This window comes from Agelaius phoeniceus, chromosome 1 (assembly GCF_051311805.1).
Source record: "Agelaius phoeniceus isolate bAgePho1 chromosome 1, bAgePho1.hap1, whole genome shotgun sequence".
NCBI lineage: Eukaryota > Metazoa > Chordata > Aves > Passeriformes > Icteridae > Agelaius > Agelaius phoeniceus.
This window is the reverse complement of record NC_135265.1, coordinates 112,116,690-112,133,518: the sequence shown is the minus strand read 5'-3', so window position 1 is coordinate 112,133,518 and position 16,829 is coordinate 112,116,690. Positions and strand designations below refer to the sequence as shown.

Below are 16,829 nucleotides of genomic sequence, written 5' to 3'. Positions count from 1 at the left end.
TCTCCAGTGCTTAGAATATACTTGAATAAGGGAGACCTTTTTACAGAGCACATTCTGTGATGTGAATTCTTGAGTAGTTAAGTAGCAAAATTCTTTTTAGAGTACTGATGTGGAAGAGAAAACAAGCCACACTTTCTATGCTGTACAATGATCTGTTGGATTTTTTTTAAGAAGAAAGAAAATACATTCAAAGCAATTGTTATTGTGTGCAGCATTATAATTTTGCTATTTCAAAACATGCTTTTTGCAGAACTTGCTGATTTTTGAAAATTTGATAGACCTGAAGCGTGAGTATACATTTCCTGTTGAAATTGAGGTGAGTGAAATTTCTGCCCTTTAGTGTTTCTAACTAAGAAAAGGAGATGACTTTAACAGTGTAGGTACTGAACACCAGGTCAATTCTCACTTATGGAGAAAGAGGATACAAAAAATGTAATACTCCTCTCATTATTTAAAATATGTTTTTCTGAGAGAAATCCAGACCTGAAATGTAGAACAGACCTATAATGCACATAACTTTTAACATACTTCTTAGTGTACTCACTTTGATAGTGAATGGCTGTTGGAATAAAAAATTTCAGTTGTTTCTCTGTAGCATTAATAATAATCATTTACAACATGACATTTCCATTCATGTCAAATGGTTTTAATAATTTTTTGGTATCTCTAAATAAAAAGTGTAAATAATCGGTAATTTTTTTTAAATTCATTAACTATTTTTTAAAAATTAAGTAATTAGAACTTTATTTCTTGCTGTTTAGGTTCCTCTGGAAAGGAAGAAGCGGTACATTGCTATTAGGAAGGAGGCCAGGGATGCAGGGAATACCAGCCAAGGTATGAAAGTCATTTATGATGATGAAAAAAATGCTTTCTTACCTGCCATATAGTGTTTCTTGATGTATTCTTCACTGGCTTCTATAGTAGCAGGAACAAATAAAAGTGTTCAATGTATTTAATCCAACAGTCAATTCCTACCTACCCTGAAGTTTTAGTGGGCAGTAAAGGCTTGTTTCTTTGTAATCAAAATATTTACTTTGATTAATGGACTGTTCTTCTTTCCTCTCTAGATGAACCCAAGTATTTAGCTTCTTCATCATACATGATGGATAGCAGTTTGAGTGAGGAAATGAGTCAATTTGATTTTTCTACTGGAGTCCAAGGTTTTTCTTACAGCTCCCAAGACGTTACAGCTAACAGCACTCGTTTCAGGAGAAAGGTAATTTAGTGACTTATGTGCTGTGAGAAAGAAAAGTTTTATGCTTTGGAGGAATTGCATACATTTACTGGGGTTGAGAAAGAGAAATTTATAGTCTTCTGTGTTTGTTCTACCTGACTGAGAATGGGTTCCTCCAGAAGATGAGGGAGGGGACTTAAAAAAGTGTGAGTGAAGTCCAGCCTGAGTTGTAAAAAGATGGTTTGTACTGCACTCAGGTACATCCTCTGATGGTTATGTTTTGCTGTTAGGCATTTGGTTTCCTCATTTACCTCTTTGTTTGGTCTGTGACAGAACTGGCTGTATCAATTGGATAGAATAAATAATCAAACAATTATTTTTCTTTTTCTGTTGTTGTGGCACCTTGTTGCTCTTGTGAGCAACTGTTGCTCTTGGGAGATACTAAATACTGTTCTTTCAGCAAAGTCTTGAGGTTGTGTTCCTTCTGCAATCAAAATATGTCTCACCAGCAGCAATGCTGATAGAGTAGATATTTGCTATGAAATAGAAAGTTTGTAAAAGTATCATAGACACTGAAGACAATCTGTCAAAATAATCGTTACCATTGGTGAAGATAACTGTTTCCATGTTTTGAAGCAAGGGGGTGTTTGAGCTGCAGGGTAATTAAGCAAGATAGGAAGTACACTTCTACTTTGTTGTAATTTCTACCTAAACAATTTTCTTTTGTGATTTACTCTGTCTAGCAAAAGAGAGCTGCTGCAGATGCTGGTCAGTGTGAAACAACACATCCACAAAAATTTAGGTGTTCGTATATTCTTTGAGCTATGAAATGAGATAATTTCTTTCAGATTCAGTTTAACTCCTCTTGCTTTCAGCATTTGCCACACCTGTCCTGGCAGGTAATAAAGTCAGAGTAACATAAAGGTGGCATCTGTTGGCACAAAAAGTAAAGAATGTGCAGATCTGGTGCATGCATTTGGGAGGTGTCTGTTTGAACAACACATTTGATGTATTCCCAGTTGCACACACCGAGTGTATAGTCAAATCTAAGCAGAGATAAGATCAGAATGACTCATGGCATGATTGGGATTTAAAAGAAAACACAGTGTTGTTATTAACCATAGTAACACCTTTCTTTTTTTTTTTCAGGAGCCCACAGAATACAAGGTTTTAAATGATGAGATGGAACTGGAAATGGATGAATTCAACCAACATGAATGTATGGCTTCTATGACCTCTCTGATTAAACATATGGAGAGGAACCAGATCACACCCAAAGTGGAGGAGGCCAGTATTAACTAAAAAGTTGGCATTTTTCTATTAATGCTACCAAGAAAAGAGAGTCATGATTGATTCTCTTCATTTATTTATTTTCTTGGCGATATTATACAGAAACATGTGTGGCTTGAGCTTGGGGGTTTTTGGGTTGGTAAGCCTGTTGGGTGCAAGAAGTGATTTGATTTTTGCTCATCTCTTCTAAATTCCAGGGGACAGTTCCAATAGATCTTCCTCTTTGGATGAAATTTCTTCATGGCAAATTAGGAAACCCATCAGTACCATTAAATATCCGCCTCTTCATAGCAAAACTTATTGTTAATACTGAGGATGTGAGTAATTTTTGTTCATAATATCAAATGTGTAACACTTCCAGGGTAAAATATATTGAGACCTTTGGGGCATTCAAATTGAGTAGTTTGCTGTGATAAAAGGGAGTGCATTTATGGCCTAAAATTCCAGATTGTGCAAGTATTTTCAATGCATTATCAATACTTTTTCTCCCATATTCTATAAGAAGAGGGTGTCCACAGTGTGTCTCTTCTGGAAGCACAAGTAGCGTATTCATTGATACTAGGTAAGAGGTGGGGTTGATTATACTTTCCATCTTCACAGGAGCAAATACAGTGTTTTATTAGTGGGCACAGATTAATCTTATAGAAACACTTTGAGCTAAATGATGTTCTTGTTGCAGAAAGATAGTAAGATAGAATAACATGTGTTTGTTTGAGAAGCAACATTTTCTAACTCTCATTCTTGGCGAAAAACATTCTCTACCTACTTGATACAATGATTTTAAAGTATAATGGTTCTGGCTGGAATATTCCAAATCCAAAAATGCTAAATTTCAGCATTAATTCAATAACCTTTATATTTGTTTAATGCTACTTTCTTAGTAAAGCTGTCTGAAATGGAAGGGTATACTGGAATGGAATAACATACTCTTTCAAATCCTTTACAGACAGATACTCTAAGGGAGAGCCATACTGTCTGTGCTCTAGTGAAATAATTCACTTTCTGTGGTTAAAGGCTTCTGAGCAAAAGTGAGAAATGTAGTTATGGATACTTTTTATTTTAAGATGTTTATGGTTGTTCCCTCAGGGTTTGAGGAAAGTCCTAAAGAGGTTGGTTTAGCAGTCTTATCACTAATGTTCATTGAACAACAGGTTGTTAAATAGTTGGGTAATTTGTACTTTGTCTTTGATTCCCCGCAGGTATTCCGGCCTTATGCGAAGCACTGGCTTGGTCCATTGCTGCAGCTTGTTGTTTCTGGAAATAATGGAGGGGAAGGGATTCATTACATGGTAGTGGAAATAGTAGCTACAATCCTTTCCTGGACAAGTGTAGCCACTCCCAAAGTAAGGAACTATGAAAATACTTTTTATTGTTATTGTGACTGTTTGGTAAAGAACGACTGAATTTGTTTTTATGCTCTTAAATAATTTTATACATCAGTCCACTTTTACATTTTACAATTCTTTTGCATATTAACTTCAAACATAAATTGTTTACTTACTTGCTTTCATAAAACAAGATATGTCTTCTCAGAGTCACTATGCTTATTTTTGGTCCTGGTTTTTGTAGGGGAATATTAAGGATGAGATTTTGGCTAACAGATTGCTTGAATTCTTGATGAAGAATGCATTTCACCCAAAAAGAGCTGTGTTCAGGCACAATCTGGAAATCATTAAGACAGTTATAGAGTGTTGGAAGAACTGTCTCTCCATACCTTACAGGTAAACACTTGGACAATTGCTTTCCTTTATCAATATATCAAAAATATAAGTGAATTGTATGAAAGGGCATGGGATGGTAAATTAGGTAAATTCAGCTGCAATAGTTAACTTTTTGTCCCTACAGTGAACAGCAGAACTTCAGAACCAAACTCTCTAAAGATTGTAAATTAATTTGAAAAACAACAAGGAAAGAGAGATGGGAAAACACACAAAGGATTATAGCAGCAGCAACAAAAGCAGGAGTAATCTCTGAAAAGACATTTTTTATTTGAGGTTTTGAATGTTATCACTGAATATTGGTGCAGTCTTATTAAGACTTGTGCCATCTGCCATGCTTGTGAACAAGCATTTGTGTGGGCTTACAGTCTCTTTTCAGTTGTTTTGGTGTGGGTTTCTTTGCAAAGACTTCTTCATTGAAGCTAAATATCTACTATTGCTTTCTGACAATATCCCTTTGATGGGCTGTATGTGTGCGTATACATCCCTGTATACAAAGACAGTGAATGATTTATGGTGTCTCTGTTTTGAAGTTTTCATGTATATCATTGCTTTTCATTTATATCATTGCTTTTGTGGTTTTATCCAACAGCTTAATATTTCAAAAGTTTTCTAGTGGAGACCCTGATACAAAGGATAATTCAGTGGGAATTCAGCTGCTGGGAATTGTTCTTGCTAACAATTTGCCACCCTTTGACCCAAAGTGTGAAATAGATCGTGCCAGGTGAGAAATGCAGTTTTTTGTGAATGAAAAAATCTTAAGCCAAAGAGAGCAAGTTTAATTTGTCAACAGGAGGTGTGGGAGCTTATTCTTTGGAATCCTTTGCTATCATCTGGCAAATAATATTTGCCATATATATATAAAATAATACTTTCCTACCTACAAATTGCAGACCACATTTATTTTGGAAAGTATAAGGTTGTATGCTTTTTTACAGTGGATGCCAGAGTTGCAGTTTTGTGGAAGTTCATAGAGTCAGGAATTGCTAAAGCAGAGATTTGAGACACTGCAAGTGGAAAATGCATGTTATACTGTATTCAGCTCTTCTGAAAGCAGTCACTATGACTGTGAGCAGCTCATATGAATTTTTTGCTTCAGTTTAAATTTGTTTGCTGGATTAGTAGCTTACTGCAGGTGTATCTTTTGTGCTAGGTATTTTCAAGCTTTGACCAGCAACATGGGCTTACTAAAGTATAGAGAAGTTTATGCAGCTGCAGCAGAAGTCTTGGGACTTGCTCTTCAATACATTGCTGAGAGAGAAAATGTAAGTGAACTGTATTTTGTGTTTGACCTTTCCTGTCTTAATTTTATGTTTATCTTTTATATGACTACTCGATTCAGATCCAAAAATTAATGTATTTAAAACTCAGCAGTCTTTATCCAACAGAATAACTAAAAATTCAAACTACTAACTCAACAGGAAAAGAATTTGATGGCAGACTAAGTGCAGAGTTTTTGCCTTGCTCTTTTGGAGCTGACAGTGAATGATCTCTTTCTGAGGCTTTGTTCAGCTTTGGCCAGCCAGCAACACTAGCACAGTATGTTTTAAAGTTGGGGGTTTTTAAGAGGAAAAGAAAAGCAGGTTGGGAGGTTTGGAACTACATTTTGAATAACTGTATCTGAGACCAGTTATTTTGAAGGTAGTGGATAAGGTGAGTACAAAACTGTTATTCATCAAATCCTACAGTGCTAGAACTGAGGGATTGTGCTTGATCACAGAAGTCAATTTGAGACATATGCTAGAAGTAATTCTCTACACAATAGTTTGGGAACTTCTGGAGTTTGCTGCCAGAAGAGGTGCTAGGGGTAAGCAGATCATCAGGTTCAAAGGGAAATTAGGTAAATTCATGCAAAAAAAATGTCGTGGACAGGTTCTAAATACAGGAGACAGCAATGCACACTCAAAGATGCTTAATCTAATGACAAAGGTTTGTTGGGTTGTGTAAGAGAAAAAGAGGACAAAATGCAGCCAGGGTCATATGTCCCCCCTAAATATAATTCTGTAACTGCTATTGGAAACAAAAATACCAGGTTGTTGGCTAAGTGGAGTATTAGCCAGACCTTGTAGGTTATTCTTCCTTCTTTCCTTATTATCCTTGCTTCTTTCCCCACTTAATTGCATTCTGGTTGTTCTGTCACAGTTTGTAGAGGATATTTCATAAAGCTTCGTTAAGTCTTTCTCAGTCTTTCAGGTTCCATTATAAGCAGTATTTTGAATAAATGAGCAAAGATGGTGTAAGTTTTACCCTGAACAACTCTTATTCCTTTGATGTTAGTTACAGGTTGCTGGTTGTTTTTCACCTTTTTACTCAAAATGTCTAATTTTTTTGCATTCATTAATTGGAATCCTTCTATACTGAATGAGGAGCTGTTTATATAAGCACACTAAGCAATTTCTACTACACAATTAAGGTGTTCCAAACCAATGAAAGGAAGCTCACAAATATATTTTTAAGTAGCAGTCATATGTTTTAGCCAGGCAGAGCTGTACAGGACCCATGAAACACCATTAAGGTTGAGATGAGTTGTCTGGCTCTTGCCTAGTGAAATGCACGAGAATCAAACAGTATAGGCCTAAAACCATGTTTCATTAAGGTGGTTATGATTTTCATGGGTATCCTGGTCTTACTGTCTTTCTCATTTTCAGATACTTGAAGATCCAGTTTATGATTGTGTTGTAAAACAACTGAAGCATCATCAGAACACGCAACATGATAAGTTTATTCAATGCTTGAATAAAGTTGTTAAGAATTTTCCACCTCTCGCTGACAGGTATGTCATGATTTATGTGGTATATTGACTGTAAATCTAGAGGAATAATAGAGAATAACTTGCTTTTCTTTGTGGACTTCTGGTTATGTTAAGGTTTATGAATGCAGTATTCTTTTTGATACCCAAACTTCATGGTGTGATGAAAACCTATTGTCTGGAAGTAATAATGTGCCGGGCTGAGGAAGTTCCTGATCTCCACTTGCAGTTAAGGAGTAAAGACTTTATCCAGATCATGAATCATAGGTAAGTAGTCGTGTGATTATGATGGTATTTCAAGTTTCTTGATAACATTTTCTATGCTGCCCACAACATTTTTACATTCAGAAGCATTTATAATCACCTTCACTTTTTGGTCATTGTTCCCCAAATTTGAGCTAATGTAATGTAGGAGTTAAAATAGTCAGCTCATTGTGAAAAATGAACAAACACCTCTAAAATAGCCTTAGGATGAAATACCAGTAGAATGTCAATTTCTGTAGTTTGTATTAGTTTATTTATATTCTTACTCTTAGACTGAGTGCCAAAGTATTTACCTAAAACCCTTTATGCAAAACCAAATATTGTTAAAACATAAATTGATCTTCTGGTTCTGTATGTAGCAGTGATGAGAAAAAGCAATGTAACTGAGCTTTTATTTTTCCTCTCTTCTTTCAGGGATGATGAAAGACAAAGGGTTTGTTTGGATATAGTACACAAGATGCTGTCGAAATTAAAACCAGTGGAACTTAAAGAGCTTCTTCCTGCAGTGACAGGGTTCATTTCTCACCCTTCTGTAATATGTCGACAGCGCATGTATGATATCCTGATGTGGATTTATGATAATTACAGGTATGTGTTCACTGCAGGTGTTGTCTTTCAGTGGTTTGTCACAGTCAGAGTGGAAGTGTTTGTAATATCTTCCAATTTCATGTCTCTTGGTGAGGGATTTTTCCAGTTGTCAGAAGCATAGAGTCTGTGATTTGCCTAACTGGCTCTGACCTTTGGTGACAAATTTATCCCTTCCAATAACGGATAAATACTTGGATCAAAACTAGGATTTTGCATCACCACAGCAGAATGGCATAAGAGGTCTTAACTTTGATGCTCCAGCTTTTTTTCTTGTTGCTGGAATTTGTAACTAATTAAAGAAATTTGCTTTTGGGTAGAGGATACATTAAGGCACATGGGCATGATCTGGATCACTTAGATCTGGTAGTATAAAGATGGTCTTTCTGTTTGACCCCTTAAAATAGGGAACAGACATACTCAGTTTGACAAGTGGGTTGCTGTTGAATTATCTAACTTAGTTGTGTTTTATGTGCATTTTCCCAAGATAACTCTTTCAATGGACATTTATTGCGAAGAAAAAGTACAGTCAATCTTTACTCCAGCATCACTTGTGAAAAGCATTCCCTGCCTGTTTTTTCAGATTCAACCTTGCAAACTTCATAATAAATACCTAACATTAGCTTATTAGATAATTTTTTTTTTTTAGTAGTGGAGATATAAGGCATTTTTGGCAAGGAAAAACTCATGTTCTTATGCCAAGTTGAGATTTTTATCAGAGGGTATATTCCTCCTTTTTGTCCCACCATCCTCATCTTCTTATTTTGCTGTGGATTATTTGAGAGAAGTCATTAAGGCATATTTTTCTCCCACCATCAGTGATCCAGAAAGTCAAGCAGATGATGATTCTCGGGAGATACTCAAAGTGGCAAAAGAAATACTGCTTCAAGGACTGATTGATGAAAATGCTGAACTGCAGTGAGTAAAGAGTGTTGTGATAACTGTCTGAAATAAAAATCCCTCCATTTCTCTTACTTTGTTTATAGCAAAAGACAACCTTAGAGGTTTTTTTTAAGTATTTCTATATAAAAGACTAACACTGAGATAATACCATTTCCTTTTCTTCAAATAAGTTAATTTATAAAATTTTGTCCCATGGTGTTACACCAAGTCTAAGTGAAGCATTTGAACGAATTTCTAAGCTGCGGTGAGGTTGTTTCATGATGTTAAACATAATTCTGCATTAATGTTCTGGAATTTTTGAACAAGGAGGACCTGATATACACAAGCACACAACAGTAGATAACATGTTAGATTTTTAGAAATTCTTTTGATGAAGCAAAAGATGAAAGAGGACATCTTGGTGCTTCTCCATGCATAGCATTTCTCAAAAGGAAAAAACTTGACAGAAATAATTTTTTCAGAGTTAACCTTTTACATGAGGCACAGAACATGGTAGATGAATGAGGAATTCAGTGTAATTCAATGGAAGATTATTGTCATGAAAGTGTTAGTTTAAGGCCTTAACATCTTATTGTTTTGAAGTTTTTTGCTGGTGGGTTTGGGTTTTTTTTCCCTTTTTTACTTGGCTTTTTTAGAAGTTGGTGGCAGGGGGTGGTTCTGTTTGAAAATGACCAAGAATAACTTTATTCTTTGCTTTTACAGGTTAATTGTTAGGAATTTTTGGAGTCATGAGACAAGGCTGCCCACAAATACTCTTGACCGTATGCTGTCATTGTTAAGTTCTTTCTATTCCACCAAGATTGAAACACATTACTTGAGTCTAATCACAAATTTTCTGCTTGAAATGACTAGCAAGAGCCCAGATTATTCCAGAAAAATATTTGAGCATCCACTGTCTGAATGCAAATTTCAGGTGAATTGTACTGTGTTGTCCTGTTGGCAACTATGTGACAAATTCTTCTCTTTAATGTAATTATGACTTAAAGAATGGCATAATGAAGGAGATTTTTCAAAGTGTTTTGTGCTCCAAAGTTAACAGGTGCAGCAGCTATGAGTTGTGCACAGTATCAGAAGTTTAATGATTTTGTGGGGGCAATAATTGTACTTTTTTTTAAAAAATGTATATTTGATTAAAATAATATACCAGGAATAGCTGATTTGTAGAGTACTGAAATGCTAAGAAAGAGGGTAGCAGAGAGAAGCAGCATCAACTGGAGAAATACTGTCAAGAGACAGGAGTACTGGTGCAAGAGCTGTAAATCAGTCCTCAGCTGACCAGTCTAAGTTAATGAGCTTTTTTTACTGAGCTGTGGAGAGCTTCTACATGTTTGTGGTTTGTTGGGCTTACTTTTATATATAGTCAAATCTTGCCCCTATGCCTGGGAGGGTGTTTTGATTTCTGCACTGTAATTTCTGCCATCCTGCTCAATGAAGAAATGCAGAAATCCTCCATCTTTATTGTTCTACTTAAAATCTTTCTTTGTTGATAGGACTTTGTAGTTGACTCCAGCTGGCGTTACCGAAGCACTGTGCTCACACCAATGTTTGTGGAGACTCAGGCTTCTCCAAGTACCCACAGGAATTTGTCACAGGAAAGATCCCTTTCTCCTTCTGGGTCAGTCCATGGGCAAGTGAGGGCTACCCAAAGGCAATATGAATTTACACCTACACAGCATGGCGGTAAGTCCAGACTAGTGTTTTCTGAAATGTTCTTTTTTGCTGTAGGAGTGATGTAATTTCTGTTGCATATAACTTTTTAATATAAAAGTGTAAAAATGTTTAGTATTTTGTTTTCCAGGGCTTTTTTTTTTGTCTGTGGTATGAGAAAAAAAATCACCTTTTTATTGTTCTCATACATATTTTATGTTCTGCCTAATGTAAAATAAACACTGCTTACCTAGCAGCTTGAAAGCTGTTCTGCCCTTAAACACTAGGAAATTATATTTTTGGGAGAGAAAAAATACCTGCTTCAGAGATGTTTTCACTTTTTTTATATCTGAGTATGTTAGAGCTTTTTGGCAATTTCTTGTTACAGGTGGTAGAAGTTCTTTTAATTGGCTAACTGGAAGTAGCATTGACACATTGGCAGAGTATGCAGTTCCTTCATCCTCTGAATCCTTGTCTTCATCCATGCTGTTGGTTAGCAAAAGGAGTGAAAAATTTAAACAAGCAACCTTCAAACCAGTGGGGCCAGATTTTGGGAAAAAAAGGTTGGGCTTGCCTGGAGATGAAGTGGACAGCAAAACTAAAGGTCTGTAAGCCTTACTGTGCAATTTCCATGCAATTAGTACTCTTTTATAAACCATCCTTGTCAGTTATTTGGCTGGCAGTCCATTGTCTTTGAGACAGCCCAATTGAGGTTCAGCTTGAGAGATTTTTTTTCCAGGAGTGTGTGATGATACATAACATGTGACAAAAAGCTAGGACTGTGCTAGGAATTGTAAAATTATATGTTTCTTCATTGAAAGAACTGGCTAGATGAGAAACCAGTCAGTGTGATCTCTGCATTCCTACCTCTCCCTAAGAGGATCACAGCATGAATATCAGACAGTTCTGACCCTTCTGTTTTAAATTTAACTCTTTAAAGAAGAGATCTCTTTAAACATATTTTCTAAAACATTTCAGCTGTGCTGACATGATCTCCAACATTTTACAATTTGTCATTAGAAGTTCTTGTTTTTCTGAGAATGCTCCTTCTTCCACCCAGTAAATAAGTGAAAAATATCAGTACTGCCCTGAAGTGACTTAGGATCCTTCTCCCTCTTTAACCCTTGTCTACACTGCCATTAAAATATTGACCAAAAGGATGACATGAGAAGTTCATGCATAGAGCTATAAAGATCAACCTTTTCCGTACCTCAGAGGTGTTTCAGGGCAGTTATGACTAACAGACTGCAGTTCTATTCAGTCTATTAGTCATAACTGCCCTGAAACAGGGCAGTTTCAGGGCAGAGCTATGGAAACAGAGAGGTCAGTCTACCTTCTAGGTAGTCCCTGCTCTTCTACCCTTGGAGAGTACCAGCTACAGTGGTATGTTTTTGTTTGCTCACTCTTCTAGGAAGTGGACTGAGCTGACAGTCAGTTAAGTGGCCTTTCCCCATGACTGTCCTGAGCAGGAGTTGATCCAGTGGCAGTTCTGTAATCGTACTTAAAAAATACAGTACAATATCCTTACTAAACAATATTTTAATGTCTTTTAGCACCCCTATATAAGGAGTTATATACTTTCTGGAATACAGTGCAAATGCCATACATGCCTTTGAGAGCTGAAAATAAATCTGGCATATGGGGCATATTTGTTCATAAGTTTTAGGGTCTTTCCCTGTATAATAGTGTGATCTTTATACCTCATCCTTGCACCTAAAGTCTCTATATAAATGCTTAATATCTCTTCTCCTAAGAGCAACTTAATTTTTTGTCATTGGCTAGCTTGTTGAAAGGCCTTGTATTTACTTGCTAGTAAATACAAAGATGATGTTTGTTTTTATATGGTGCTTTTGCCTTAAATCTGAAAGGAAGAGCTGTGGACATGGTCATATGTTCCTTAGGTATAGAAGAAAGAGCAGAAATTCTAAGACTGCGGAGACGTTTCTTGAAGGACCAAGACAAACTCAGTCTGATTTATGCCAGAAAAAGTCTGGCTGAACAGAAAAGAGAAAAGGTTAGTCAATCCAAATGGGTTTAAAACTCCAAGTCTTGATGCATTTGCAATCTTATACTCCATCTCTTGTAGTAACTTTGTGAAGAAAGGGTAGGTATAAGGTACTGGTTGCTACTTTAAAAGCTTTAGAAGGTTTAATTTGGAAATAATGCTATTTATGGCCCTAAAGCTCGATGATGTTACTTAGCATGAGTGAGAAAAGAGCTGGATGATAACACTTCCAGTCTACCACTTAAAATGCATTAAATGATTTTATGTGATGGGTTCCCAATAACTGTTCCCTAACAGTTATTGGGAACCCCTTTACAGTTGTCATTCTGGAAACTAGGAGCCTTAGAGCTACAATACACTGCAGAAATTGTTGGAGAACATTATCCAGTGTCTGACGGTGAACTCAAAAATGTGGTCCAGCTGATGGACTACCCAGAACTGGTTTGAACTTTTAACCTGAAGAATGTCAGTAATAATCATTTGCTGAGTGTTTCTCAAGGCCAGAAACTTACTACTTTGTGGGTTTTCTGATTGTGTTATGTACCTGCAATAAATCTAAGTGTTTTTAAGCTCTGTAGCAGTTTGTCAGATGTTCCTGTTACTAAAAATAGCACACATTATTGTCAAAAAATGATAACATTTAGTCCCAAGAGCAGGAATCCAGGATTGAGAGCTACCAGTTTGAGACACTCCTGTAATACTCTGCAGATGCAGACAACTGTGTAAACAGAACTTATGTCTGGAAGAACCACACAAGCACCTATTTTAGCCCATTTATGTTTACTTGCAGGCTAAATGTGCCATTTCCTCCCACCCTACATGAGAGAACCTGTTAATGCATTCTGTATGGCAGTCCAAAATACAGCCAGTGAAATCCCCTGTCTTTTAAACACTTCCACTGATGGTGTTTCTTCCACTTCTGTGGGAGGCTTATTCCAGTGCCTGACCACTCCTTCAGTGAAAACTTTTTCATAATATCTAATTTAAACCTCTCTTGGCACAGCTTGAGGGCATTTCCTAACTCTTTTTTTACATGATTAATGCATTTCAGGAGATAAAATCTGAGCTGAAGATGAAGTATGATGCCCAGGTTACTTTGTACAGAAGTTACCGAGTGGGAGACCTTCCTGACATCCAGATTGAATACTGCAGTCTCATTGCCCCTCTGCAGGGCCTTGCCCAGGTCTGTCTGCTTTTCAAAGGTCACTTGTGAAGTTTTCTGGTCCTGCAGGGAAAGTGTCTTGTAGCTAGGCAATCACTTTGAAAATTCATTTGGAGCTTTGCAGTCAACCACTGTGATACACATTTAAAGACTGTTTTGAGGGAGTGTTTCTTCTGCCCCTGTGCTGGTGCAGTGCTCAGAGAAGAGACTTTGTTGCTTGCCTCACCTGAGCAGTTGAGGACTGGATACATCAGCTGTTGTCCATTTCCTGCAGGTTCCTCTGCTTGAGAAACAGATGGTGGTCTCTGCAGACATTATTGCAAAGGACATCTCATTGTTCAGTAACAAAACAGCCATTTCACTTCTGTTATATGTCTGTAATAGACTTGTAAAAATACAAATGAACTTAGTGTGACTGGACTCAGCCTGCTCGGTAAAGCTGATCTAATATTCCTTTTCCTACATGAGAGTGGTAGAAACTATAGACTGAAATGAACAGTAGACTGAATCCCATTTTACAGTCTTTGGGAAGTCACAGTCTTCCTGATTACCTTTGTAGTTCATTACATTGATAGTCCCTTATCTCTCTGTAAAGGATGGAAGTAGTACACTCAGAGTGGAGTGTTAGATAAAGAGTTAGACCAAATTCCAGACCCATGATAGACCAAGATGCACAGGATTATGTTACACACACAAATGTGATTCTGGATTGAAAAAAATGCCTGTAAATCTCAGACGAAACTGTCTGTCTGTACACACAGTCTGTCCCTCTGTTAGCTGCCTCAATTTTTAGGACTTGGTCTCCTCACACATTGATGTCTTCTTTTTTCCTGAAACTCACTTCATGGACTGTGGTATCCCTAACATGATATTTGGTGTCTGGTTTCTGGTTCACAACTGGGAGTTGTGAATATGTGAAAATTGCAAATTCCACCCTCTCCACTGGCACTGTGGCCTGAAAATCTGCATTGCCTTGGAGTTTCTTTAAGCAGAAGAATTAAAATAGTGTTTGAATGTGTAGTACAGTAATTCCCAGCACAGGTAAGATGCGTGCCAGTTTAAATAGTCCACTCCCAAAGAGTGCCTAGGGATTAGGTACAGGGTGGGTCATAGCTTTTAATTTTATTTAACAGTCTGTTGTGTCACAGCAAAGTTCAGTGACCTTACTGTTTTTATTTTAATTCACAGAAAGATCCAACATTTGCCAAGCAACTTTTCAGCAGCTTGTTTAGTGGAATTTTTCATGAGGTAAAAAAATCTAAAAACCCTTCTGAGAAAAACTCCATTGTCCAGAAGCTGCTGAACGACTTCAATAATTTCCTCAGTATGAGCCTGTCATACTTTCCACCCTTCATTGCGTGCATCCAGGTAAATCCTGATATATGGCATGGAAGTAACTGGAAATAATGTCTCTGAATGTCTGATAAACCCAGGGTAGTGAAGGTCAAATACTGTCACTGAAGTTTAGACTGAGATGGAAGGAGAATTGTTAACCAAATGGGTATTTCAAGTGACACTTGAGGTGAACAAGGTAGCTCATACCTCTGAACTGATTTTTCAAGGTTTCTACATTTCTGATCTCTAGAGTTTGAGTCACCTTCTAATGTTTTAATTGCATCAGTAACAAGAAGAGGTTTGATTACAAATGAAAGCTATTTCAATTGAAGTGGGAATTGAGAACAATTGAAAGGGTTCTGTGGGTGTTGTGCTTATCTTCCTGTTTCTGGGAAGTGCTTACTGAGGAATTCTTTGATGTCTTGAGGATATCAGTAGCTGTCAGACCGTTTGTTGTTAGTCTCTCTTGTTTATTTTTTTCAAATTAGTCCCCTGAAGTAGTTGTCTGGGGATTTTCAGTAATGAAGGAAGGGCTCACCAGAGGATGAGTGGGTGCACCACAGTTGTTTCAGTGGAGAGGAAACACGAGCTTTTCTGTTATGAGAATATACTGACCTGGAATAGGTTGTGAATTTTAACCCAGTCTTTTAACCCAGTTTTCAGAGAGATAAAAAAACCTTGTCCTAGCACCTGTTAAATACCCACTGTCACTGTATTTAATGATTCTTATCAACTGTATTGATGTTGTGATTCCTGGCTCTCAAAGGAATCCTTTTTTCAGCGGCAGCTGATGGTTTCTTTTTTGTTATGGAAATTTAAATACTTTGTGACAGTAGGTATCCTTCCAAATACAAGAGAACCATCTAGTTTGAACTAGCTTTGTAAACAGAGAGAAACCTTGCTTCTTAGTACTTGTAATTACACATCTGAAAAAATGTAATTTCTTGTTTACTTTTTTTCTGTGCAGCTGCATAAAAGGTCAAATACTATGGGGATTTTTCTGGTCTGTCTTGGTATTTTTTGAGCCAGCATCTCACAATAGCTATCTGTTAATATTCCCTCTTGACATTGCATTTGTTGGTTCCATCTTGATGATATTATTTGTGTTGAATTATGCTGTCTAGACCCGCTAGTAACACTGTTGCATTAGGCTACTTTTTTTTTTTTTTTTCTGAATAGACATAAAATGGAGACTCAAGAAGTAGGTAAATTCAATTTCATCAAAAATACAGACTTTGTAAGAGCAATAAGAGCATCTTCTTGCCATCCTCATCAATAACAAAAGTACAATATCATGAAGTCCAAACAGCCTGCAAGCACTGAGAGGAAGTTTTTTCCCAGTAGGGAATTGAGTTCACATTGATCAAGAGAGCAGCCTGGGGGAGTGTGAGCAAGAGCACAGCAGCGTCAGGGCTTTCATTTTTGACTCACACATGTGGGTCCTAGTGGCTTGGCCTTTTGGAAGTACAGCTTCTCTTTCCTTTATACCAAGAGCATAATAAATACTGGCTGATTTCAGAAAGGCTTCCTGTTTTACTGCTGTTTCCTTCTGGTTGTTTGACTTCTTAATCTTCTACAGGTTCACGTCCCATCAGGAGAGTAACTTGGAGGGTTAAAAGAGCTGGTTTTGTCTATACATATAATGTTAAAATTGACTATGAAGCTCTGGGATTCACTTCAGGGCAGATTAAGGACCAACTGAAATACTAAAAGAGTTAACTCCATGACAAAAGTCTACATAGCCTCCAAAGAGATGCTTGGCCTCTGAAGAACTTATAATTGCCTTAGAAATGTTTTAGCTGCCAGGCCAGCTTGGATGCCATTCTCCCTAATCTTTGAACATATGGTGTAAGTAGACAGTGCTCATTGCATATGGAGCAGGGGACATTTCCTCTGCTTTGAGAAGATAAGTGATCAAATAGTCACCAAAATGCACTAAATAGAAAGATACCTCCTTTGATGTGGGATGATGTCTGTAAATTGTAAGTTTGGGAGGA

The 16,829-nt window shown here is 37.0% G+C and overlaps 1 protein-coding gene across 1 annotated transcript in view; it reads left to right on the top strand.

Annotated features, from left to right (window-relative positions):
- Positions 1–16,829, top strand: part of PRKDC (protein kinase, DNA-activated, catalytic subunit) — an 82,893-nt gene that overhangs the window by 39,461 nt on the left and 26,603 nt on the right. The window contains exons 44-62 of the mRNA XM_054637612.2: positions 251–316; positions 762–834; positions 1,068–1,216; positions 2,324–2,461; positions 2,662–2,781; positions 3,664–3,807; positions 4,034–4,185; positions 4,775–4,906; positions 5,336–5,447; positions 6,831–6,955; positions 7,049–7,198; positions 7,610–7,783; positions 8,600–8,698; positions 9,386–9,596; positions 10,174–10,363; positions 10,719–10,934; positions 12,232–12,344; positions 13,387–13,518; positions 14,686–14,865. Coding sequence (XP_054493587.2) covers positions 251–316; positions 762–834; positions 1,068–1,216; positions 2,324–2,461; positions 2,662–2,781; positions 3,664–3,807; positions 4,034–4,185; positions 4,775–4,906; positions 5,336–5,447; positions 6,831–6,955; positions 7,049–7,198; positions 7,610–7,783; positions 8,600–8,698; positions 9,386–9,596; positions 10,174–10,363; positions 10,719–10,934; positions 12,232–12,344; positions 13,387–13,518; positions 14,686–14,865 — 2,676 coding nt within the window. The remainder of the gene's footprint in view (positions 1–250; positions 317–761; positions 835–1,067; positions 1,217–2,323; positions 2,462–2,661; positions 2,782–3,663; positions 3,808–4,033; positions 4,186–4,774; positions 4,907–5,335; positions 5,448–6,830; positions 6,956–7,048; positions 7,199–7,609; positions 7,784–8,599; positions 8,699–9,385; positions 9,597–10,173; positions 10,364–10,718; positions 10,935–12,231; positions 12,345–13,386; positions 13,519–14,685; positions 14,866–16,829) is intronic.